Source organism: Solanum stenotomum, chromosome 6 (genome assembly GCF_019186545.1).
Source record: "Solanum stenotomum isolate F172 chromosome 6, ASM1918654v1, whole genome shotgun sequence".
Taxonomy (NCBI): Eukaryota; Viridiplantae; Streptophyta; class Magnoliopsida; order Solanales; family Solanaceae; genus Solanum; species Solanum stenotomum.
In genome coordinates, this window is record NC_064287.1 from 12,902,444 (window position 1) to 12,913,188 (window position 10,745).

At 35.7% G+C, this 10,745-nt stretch overlaps 1 protein-coding gene across 1 annotated transcript in view; it reads left to right on the forward strand.

Moving 5' to 3' along the window:
• The first annotated feature begins 5,518 nt into the window (after positions 1 to 5,518).
• LOC125867370 (uncharacterized) overlaps positions 5,519 to 10,745 on the forward strand; it is a 21,982-nt gene continuing 16,755 nt past the window's right edge. Inside the window, exons 1-2 of the mRNA XM_049547846.1 lie at positions 5,519 to 5,654; positions 5,749 to 5,849. Coding sequence (XP_049403803.1) covers positions 5,627 to 5,654; positions 5,749 to 5,849 — 129 coding nt within the window. The 5' untranslated portion in view covers positions 5,519 to 5,626. The remainder of the gene's footprint in view (positions 5,655 to 5,748; positions 5,850 to 10,745) is intronic.

Consider the following 10,745-nt stretch of genomic DNA (forward strand, 5'->3'; position numbering starts at 1 on the left):
CATACCCACATATGACGTCACAGAAGACAAGTTCGAACCGAGATCAAGTGGATCATAAACATCAAGATGAAAAATTTTCAACATCCTGGTAACAACATTGGGAGAACTCTCTTGATCATGTCGAATTTGAAGTGTATAGAACCGGTTTTGCTTTGGAACGCTTTAACCCGAACCACTAGGAGGAGCTTGCCTACCATACTTTCCTTTGTCAATTCTAGACAGACAATCTCTCTAGCAGTGACAACTTTTACCACAACCAAAGAAATTATTTGTATCCATCAAGCATTTTCTCGGATGACTTTTGCCACACTTTTGGCATGCAGGAACCGAAGAACCATTCCCACTATCATTTCCTCCTTCAGGCTTAGGGTTATAAATTGTTTCCTTGTTGAACTTATGAGTCAGAGCATTAGAGGAACCGTGACCGAAAAACCTTTGTCGGAACTTAGAACGACCATGTCCATCGGACATTGAATGTGAAAAGTTATCATTATCGGTCTTTACCCTCTTCACCTCCCTAGACTTTTCCTTAAGTTTCTCCTCTTCAATTTGTTGAGCATGAATCATTAAACGAGAAATATCCATTTCCTTAATGAGCATGGTTGTACGACATTACTTAACCACCATTTCGGACACATCCAAAACAAACTTACTCATTCTTGCCCAAGAGTCGACAACCCTAGAAGGAGCATATTTGGACAATTGTGTGAACTTCAAGGTGTACTCCTTCACACTCATATTCCATTGACGAAGGTTAAGGAATTCAAGTACCTTTGCCTCCCTCATCTCAAGGGGAACGAACATATAAGGAGAGGACCCATAAACTTTTCCAATCAAGAGGACCCGTATAAAACGCCTTATCTTCCTTCTATTGGTATACCAAACTTGAGCAACACCCTTAAGTTGATAAGTGGCCAATTCCACCTTTTCCACCGGCGTCACTCTCATGATCATGAAAACCTTGTACACCTCATCAATAAACTTTTGAGGATCGTCCTGAATCTTGGAACCATGAAACTCTACGGTATTCATTCTAGTGAAATCTCTCACTCTAGTTACCGACATACCCTCATTTGGGTTCACGGGGACCACAACCTCCCTATTGGCTTGAGCCAACACTTGAAAAGCAGATCAAAACTCCACATTAGTCACTTGTTCGGCAAAAGGATCGATCGGAACTTATACAGACTCTTGAGGAGCTTCTTGTTCCACATTCTCATTCGCATTCCTTCCCATATATGCTCTTTGAGGGGCCATATCCTTAAAATCATCGGATACGATTTGAACGTTAGATCGATTGTTAACTTTCTGATTAAATATTTGCTTAAATCTATCTTACCATTTTTAGTACATAAAATGATTAATTAAAGCTAGAAATTTTAAGGGGAAAATTATTGATTCATTCACTTGTCAAATATGTGATCGTCATGTCTAATTTTAATTTCTATGATCTATTAGGATCGGCTTCATCTTTCTTCAATGTCGAAATTAGTAAGTAAAAGACATAAATGACCTGTGAAAATTTGGAAAAGCAATCGCTGATTTATATAGGTTTAAACTCGTCAAAATTTGCAAATGTTGAAATAACTTTATGTCTCTTCTGGAATCTGTTTTGGCAATGCTCTCCCGCTTTGATTTCTTATCTAATATCAGTATTTTTTTCAGCTTGTAGAATTTGGTTCAGTGTCGATTTATTTTGAGTTGAAATAAGATTGTACATAAGTTTTTTCTTCTTGAATTAATAGTTGAGTGAATTTGAACGTGAATGTTGATCATTTGGTTTTATTTTCTTTAAGGATTGTGTCCAAATAATAGGAATCTTTCCTAGAATCCTTGTTAGTCATTATCCTGTATGTTTTTATTAGAAAATCACAAGAAGGAAACCTTTTCTTTACTTGTCACTGAGAAGCCATGTCTATTAGAAAACTTTACTGAAGCCTATTTGTCATAGCTTTGTCTAGTAAACTGGTCCATCATATTTAGTCTAAGTCTCCACCATTTCCCCATTCTCTAAACTTATCTTAAGGAAATATACTTATTGATTGTGTGAGAATATTTGTAAATATGAGATTCATATTTTGCTTATGAGTGTATGCATGCAGATTTCTCATTTCTATCGTAGAAGTCATATATCTAGAAATCTTGTGTTAACTTTTTGCTTGAGAACTTTCTTTTCGCATTTAAAGAATATCCCAGATTGTTAGATTGATAATTTCATTTTATTTATATACTTACAAGTCATGTATATATTGTTATTTTCTTTTAGTTTGTTGTTACGTGTTCCATGGACTCATCCGTAGTTAAGTATTTGATGATTATGTTAAAAAAATATGAACAGCCTAATTAACCCATATAATATAAATTTTGGGGTTTGTTTCCTCTCGTGCAAGAAGGGGGGTTCTCATTGCAAGAAGTGTCATATGTGAGTTTTTTGTTTTCTTTAAGTGCATGCCCCCTCCTTCTAGGATCATTTTAGTTAATAAAATAGATTTAGTATCCTAAAATCAATATTTCTGTTTGAGTCTTTGTTTTGATGTGAATTCATTATTTTTTTTCATTTACTAGCCTACAAAAGGAACCCCAATTACCAACAAAAAAAATTGTCGGTAAATTGATCAAATTGGTTGGTAAATTGAGTTACCAACCAAATGCCAACTTATATTAATCCGTTGCTAAAAGGCTCGTCGGTAAATATTACCAACCGATTTTAATTTGTTGGTAAACTTACCAACCAAAAATCAGTTGGTAAACACCCAAAGATGTTGTTACAAAATTTTGAAACATGGCCCTCAAATTTTCGTTAGTAAATTCACCAACTAATTTTTTGTTAGTGTATCGTTAGTAACTTTACTAACAAATTGAAAAGGAGTTAGTAAATTTTTTTCTTCATTATTCGATTTCGTTGGTAGTTATAGCAACAAATGTCTGATAGTAAAACTTTTCCAGATACATTGGTAATTGGTTGGCAATTTTACTAACAGAAAATTTATGTTGGTAATTTACCAATAAATTTTAAATACTTTTTCTTTTGTTTTCCATCCGGTGGGTACCCACATTGGAGCCCGACTAAATTCGGATTCACGCCGAAAAGTCCCACATTGGTGGATAAAGCGCTCCCTAACAAAGACGACTCTGTATCTAAGGGGAATCGAACCCAAGACCTTTTGGTTAAGGATGAAGGAGTGCTTACCACTCCACCACAACCTTTGTTGGTAATAAATTTTAAATACAGTAGTATGATTATTTGTTTTTCTAATAAATTTACTAATTGATTGTTAGTTTGTTGGTAATATATCATTCAAGTTCAATGTTAGGTTAGTAATTGATTGACAATATGTTCAAAATATTATTCTGAATGATTATTCAATAGTAAAATATTTATTAATTTATTGCATTTAAAAATCTAAGAGCACGAATATAAATTCAAAAAATATTAATATCAGTTTTATAAATTATATTTGAATGAAACAATGCAAAATATATGATAACAAGTTAAATTAATCTCAATATGACACATATCATTATATTTTAATTTGAGCACGTTTACCAAAAATATTGACCAAATCTAAATTTTAGCCAAAACGTAAAAGTTAGAACGCCTAACAGCACAAACTGAAAATAGAAGCCTCAAACCCTGAACCAACCATCCTATTAGATATAAAAATGACCTTCAGAAGCTAATCGCACTAACGGAATTCTCATCAGAGCACATTTACAAAAAATGTTAAGCAAAGTCAAATTTTGGCCAAAAGTTAAAAGTTAAAACGCCTAACAAAATCCAAACCAACCATCCTACTAGATGAAAAATGACCTTCCAGAGCTAACCGCGCTGACGAAATTCAAATTTGAGCATGTTTCCCAAAAAAAATGACCTAGTTCAAATTTTAGCCAAAGTTAAAAGTTAAACCACTTAACGACACAAACTGAAAATAAAAGTCTCAAAACCCGAACCAACCATCCTATGAGACCAAAACTGAACTTATATGGCTAACCGCGGTGATAAAATTTCAATTCGAGCACGATTATAAAAAATATTGAATAATGTGAAATTTTGGCCAAAACTTAAAAGTTAAAATGCCTAACGGTACAAACAAAAAACGGAAGCCTCAAAACCTGAACCCTCTATCTTATTACATCAAAAATGACCTTTCGCATCTAACTGCACTGACGAAATTCTCATCTGAGCACGTTTATCAAATATATTGACCGAAGTTAAATTTTGGCCAAAATTTATAAGTTAAAACACCTAACGGCACACACTAAAAATGAAAGTCTCAAAACCCGAACCAACCATCCTATTAGATAAAAAAATGACCTTTGGAGTTAATTACGCTGACGGAATTCTCATTTGAGCACGTTCACAAAAATATTGACCAAAGTCAAATTTTGGCCAAAACATAAGATTTAAAACACCTAACGACACAAACAAAAAACGGAAGCCTCAAAACTTGAACCAACCCTGTTAGATAAAAAATGACCTTTTGAATCAAATGACACTGACAAAGTTCTAATCTAAGCACGTTTATCAAAAATATTGACCAAAATCAAGTTTTGGCTAAAATTTTAAAGTTAAAACGCCTAACGACACAAACTGAATATGAAAGCCTCAACACTAGACGCTGATTTACCAAAATAATTAACTGCAATTGGTAAATTTATCAACTATTCAAATATATGGTAGTAATTAATAATTTACCAATAAATTTTATCACAGTTGGTAATAGTTACTATTCAACTAAACATTCATATGTAATATTACTAACTAATAATTAATATGTTGGTAAATTTTACCAATAAATTAATGATCGGTTGGTATATTACCAACTATTTTAATGATGTTAGTAATTTACTAACTATAATCTTTATTCGTCGGTAAAATTTCCAACTAATTGGATATTGGTTGGCAAGTTTACCAACAAATTATATTTTGTTACTAATTTACCAACACACTTATATTTGGTTGGTAAATTTAGCAACACAATCTTGCCGTTGGTAAATGTTTGGTTAGTAATTCATTGGTAATATGTTAAGAAATTATATAAACAATTTTTTTGTCATATTTACCAACCGATATATACTTCGTTGGTAGTATTACCAACAAAAGATGTGCGTTAGTAATTCGTAAAATTTACACATAAAGTAATTTACATATTTTATAACTACACAAAAAATAATACTCCCTCTATCCCAATTTATATGACACTTTTCATTTTCGAGAGTCAAACAATTTAAGTTTGACATACAATTTATGCATGGAATCTTCAAAAATTTTAAAATAAAATTATAAACTACGTAAAAAGTACTATAAGTCACATAAATTGACAATTCTAAATACTTAAAAGATGTATAAAAAATCTATGATCAAAGATAAACTTGTTTGAATCTTGAAATTTGATAACAACACATAAATTGGGACATAGAGTAAGAAAATATTTTTGAAATTTGTGTGATTATAAAAAAAAATTTATGAGAATTTTAAAATAAAATCTTATTGTTGCAGTGTGAACAACTCAAACATTCACCAACAGGTCAGAAAAGTGAAACCTACCAGCTGGGCCTTTATATTTTCGTTCTTCCTAACTAAACCCCTTCCATTTTTCTTCATTTCTTCAAAGCATCTTCAACAATGGCTTCTAATGGAGCTCCTCTGGCAAGTGTTCAGCTTTTTCTTTACCCTAATTTAATACCTTTCCACAAATCACTTTCATTACTAACACTGTAAATTGGGATTTTTTCTTCTTCAGGGAGATGTGGATACAAAGACAAGTTTAGAGAAGATCAAACGGCAATTGGCTTCTGGTTCTGGCAGGAATCTACTACAGGGTCCACTTCTCAAACGATCTGAGACTGTAAGCCATGTTTTTCTTACTCTGCTTCTCTTGATTCGTAATCATTTCTCCTCTTTTTTTCCCTATGAATTCGAGCTTTATTGTGATTGAGGAGTAAGGTTGTTGTTGTTTGATGTTTGATTTTACTGGAGTTTATTTCTTTTTCCCTCAGATCATGTGGGTCAATGATGTAACCTGAATTTTGACGCTTTTCAATTCAGATAGTGGTTACGAACTGGTTATTATGCTGGAACACTTGTCCATATATAAAAAGAGGTTCCTAATGGACTATGTAGAAGAAAGATTATAGTGAGTAGTGAGCTGATTCCACAACCACAAATCAGCGTTTCCTGTAGTTAACTGGATGGTATGCTGTTGTATGTAATTTAGACGTTATTTAATATGAATACAAGTGTAATTTATGTGCAAACGTTTAAAGGAAAGTTTTGCAAATAAAAGTGCTCAAAGAACATCCTAAAGGTTTATGCTTGATCTGTAACACTCTTAGTGGGGTAGAGGGGTCATTGGAGGACGCAACACTGGAAATGATTTATCTTCTCCAATTTGGGCAAATGAAATAGCTAGCAGATCTGTTTTCCTCACAAATAAAGGTTACCGTTTGATGGATACTAGAAAGTTTGGAACACCATTGTTGTGGTCATTTGGTGGACAATCTGGAGTGAAAGAAACAATAGAATTTTTCATGGCAAACAAAGCTACTTTTTTTGGTAAACGGAGATAGTTTTATATATATATATATATATATATATTATGCATCAATACAATGGCAAACAAAGCTACATACATAGCCTTAAAGGCATGTATTTTCTTTAGCTTTTTAGTGCAAGCTGGATTTTGTTAACAATGTAGATACCTTGTTAGATATGATCAGGTCCTACAATCTGTAAATTTTGACGCACTATCTTAGTTCTGAACTACTGATACACCACTTATGATATTCACCATTACCCATAAAAAAGTTTCCACATTGCTATAGGAAGACACCTTTTATCTTCATTTTTAGGAGAGACAGGTCCTAGCAGTAAATTATCCACAATCCAGCATGTTTGGTTTATCTTTAATTTCAAAGTTGATATGCAGTTAGTTAATATTGGTAAAAAATATTGAGAAACAAGAGAATAACAATGACGATGTGTTGCAATTGAGTGAAAGAAAGAGAAAAGGGAAGTCATATAAAGTGATAAAGATTAAGTTTTAGGTCGGGATTGCTAAACTAGAAGCTTTCCTTTGTCATGCTTAACCCAAACTTGAGTGTTCTCCCAATGTCATAGTTTCTGCTTGCGGCTTCGTGATTTTGATGAACATTTTACTCAAATGTCACATGATTAGTTATAATGTTCAATCATGATTATACCACACATAGATAGAGTATGCTGGAATGTGAAAGTATGATTTCTTATTATACTTGACTATATGATAAGTTAGATCTTATTTCGCCAAATTTTCAAAATGTGCTTTTTTGGATTGACATTCGTTCCAAAATGTAGTACATTCTAGCCCTTAAATTGAAGGCCCTGAAGATTAAGCTGAAGGAATGGAGCAAAACAGCTCAAGGCAACTTGGGTATACAGAAGCAAAATGTCTTATCACAATTGGTTGAGCTGGACAGGTTGCAGGAACAGAGAGAACTGAATGAAGATGAAATTGCTTCTAGACTTGTTCTGGACATGGAGTTGAAGATATAGCCAAAAACGAAGGCAACATGGTTGAAACGGGGGGGGGGGGGGGGNGGAGGGGGGGATAGAAATACAAGATTCTTCCATAGAACAACAAATACAAATGCTCATAGGAGGATGAATACAATAGACAAGCTCAAAGTTGGAAATGTGTTAGTGACAGAACTAGAACAAGTGGGGAAAGAGATAGTTCCTACTATGAGAACTTACATAAAGAAACAAAAGGGTGGAGACCACAGTCGGAGATGAGAGATTGTCCCAGTGTTGAGAAGGAGGATATAAAACTTTTTTGATGGCTGATATTGAAGAACAGGAAATCCTGGAGAGCATTAGAGCTTGTACAGGAGACAAATCACCTGGACCAGATGGCCTCTCCATGGCCTTCTTTAAGCAGTGTTGGGAGGTTATAAAGAAAGATCTGGTTGCAGCCATTCGAAACTTTCATGAGGAAGGCCTCTTTGAAAGAAGTCTGAATGCAACATTTGTGGCTTTAATTCCAAAGAAGGTGGGAGCAGTGGAACTTAATTATTATACACCCACCAGCCTCATTGGTGGTGTCGATAAGATTATGCCAAAACTGCTGACTGAGAGGTCAAAGAAGGTGATACAAATGGGTGGACTGACAACATATGTCATTTATTGAGGGAGACAAATCATGGATGCCATCCTAGCAAATGAATGTGTGGACTGGAGTCCAGACAAAGAAGCAAGCTTCCATGGTTATTAGTAAACTAGATTACCAGAAAGCCTATGACCACCTAAACTGGGGTTTTCTTATTCACATGCTAGAAAACATGGGGTTTGGCGCCAGATGGGTCAAGTGGAGCAAGCATTGTATTAGCGCAGTGAGGTTTTCAATATTGGTAAACAGAACACCAAATGGATTTTTCTTTTCTCAAGGGGGATAACGAACGATGATCCTCTTTCCCCCTTTCTATTCATCTTGGCAATGGAAGGTATGAGCAACTTGCTGCAGCCAACCAAGGGTAAAAGGTGGATTAGGGGATTTTAGGCTGGAGGTGACAAAAACATGGAAATCACTCACCTGCAGTATGCATATGACACTTTAAATATCAGGCAGTGCAGGAGAATAATTTGATACTGAGGGCCATTAATAATTTTTGAAGCAGTTTCTGGTCTCGACATCAACTGGATTAAGAGTCCCATTTACCCCATTAATGAGGTGTTGGGATTGGACAGTCTTGAAACAAAGCTTGGTGGCACTGGGAGCAAACAGTAATCCTATAGGGATATGGAATGGGGTCATTGAAAAATGTGAGAAGTTAACAAGTTGGAAAGTCAATACTTATCCAGGGGAGGTAGACTGACCTTGGCAAACAGTATACTAGATACACTACTTGCCTATATGGTGTCAATTTTCCCAGTCTTTGCTAGTGTGATAAAGAGGTTTGATAGAATCAGAAGAAATTTTCTTGGAAAGGTAGTGGAAACAAGAAAAATACTTAGTGAAATGGGTGGAGCTGACAATGGGAAAGAAGGTTGGAGGGGTGTGGATTAGAAATATGAAGTTGCAGAACCAGAGTCTCATGATAAAATGGTTGTGGAAATTTGGATAGCTGACAACATTTTATGGAAGGATTTATTTGTGCAAAGTATGGGCTGGAAGACAATTGGACAACTAATATGGCAACTATTCGTCTATTCCATATAGTTTTGCAGTGTGGAGAGCTATTAGGAATCTATGGCCTGTGATGAAAGCAAAGGTCAATTTCAAGGTAGGTGATGGGTCGAAGGATTCCTTCTGGAATGACAATTGGATAGGTCAAGCTCCTCTGAAACAGCAGTATCTGGATCTCTTCAATTTATGTTTGCAACAACAAGCAACAATTGCTAAAATGTGGACTGGGCAAGGCTGGAACCTAAATTTTAGAAGACATCTAAGTGATTGGGAATTGGGTAGAGTAGCAGCTTTAAAGTCCACTATGGCAGCTTTCAACAATCTAAAGGAAGAAAGGATACCATGCTATGGAAGGAAGAAGGGTCTGGGATTTTCTCAGCTAGCTCAGCATATAAGTCACTAATCAAGCCACGGAGAGGTGAATTGGCCATGAAAATGACGTGGAAGACCAAAATACCATACAAAGTTCACTTGGTTACTGGCAAAGAAACTGTCTTGACACATGAGAATCTCAACAAAAGAGGATTTCATCTATGCTCAGGATGCTTTCTTTGTGGTGAGCAAAGGGAGACAATCGACCATCTCTTTGTACATTGCTAGTGGACAAATCAATTATGGAGATCATTTATTTGTCTAAGGAAGATAAACTGGGTGAAACCAGCTAGCATCGGAGGAGTGCTGAGTTGGAACAGTGATTGGCAATGCATGTCCAAAGGAGTATAGATGGAAGATTGTCCCAACATGCATTTGGTGGACAATGTGGAAGGAGAGGGATCAGAGATGTTCTGAAGACAAGCAAATTGGCTTTCATAAATTCAAGATGAACTGTCTAGCCTTGTTTTATTTTTGGTGTAAACAAGATATTTTAGTACAAGCTGAAGACATTTTTGATGTTCTAGACTACTTGTAACAAGGGTGATATCCAAAACTGTAACAACTACAGGGGTATCAAATTGTTGAGCCATACTATGAAGATTTGGGAGAGAGTGGTGGAGATGAGGGTGAGAAGAGGGGTGTCCATCTCGGAGACCCAGTTTGGATTCATGCCGGGACGTTCGACTACCGAAGCCATCCATCTTATGCGTAGACTGGTAGAAAAATATAGAGAAAGGAAGAGAGACCTACATATGGTGTTCATTGACCTTGAAAAGGCCTATGACAAAGTACCGAGGAATGTCCTCTGGAGGTGCTTGGAGTCTAAAGGGGTCCCAATGATTTATATTAGGGCGATAAAGGACATGTATGGTGGAGCCAAGACTCGGGTTAGAACAGTTGGAGGAGACTCAGAACACTTCCCAGTGGAGATGGGGCTGCACCAGGGATCAGTCCTAAGTCCTTTCCTTTTTGCTTTGGTGATGGATGAGCTGACGCGGTCTATTCAGGAGAAGGTCCCATGGTGTATGTTATTTGCGGATGACATAGTATTGATTGATGAGACGTGGGATAGAGTTAATGCGCGGTTGGAGGCGTGGAGACAAACGCTGGAGTCCAAAGGTTTCAGGTTGAGTAGGACCAAAACAGAATATTTGGGGTGCAAATTCAGTAATGTGTTAGATGAGACAGATGTGGAAGTGAGACTTG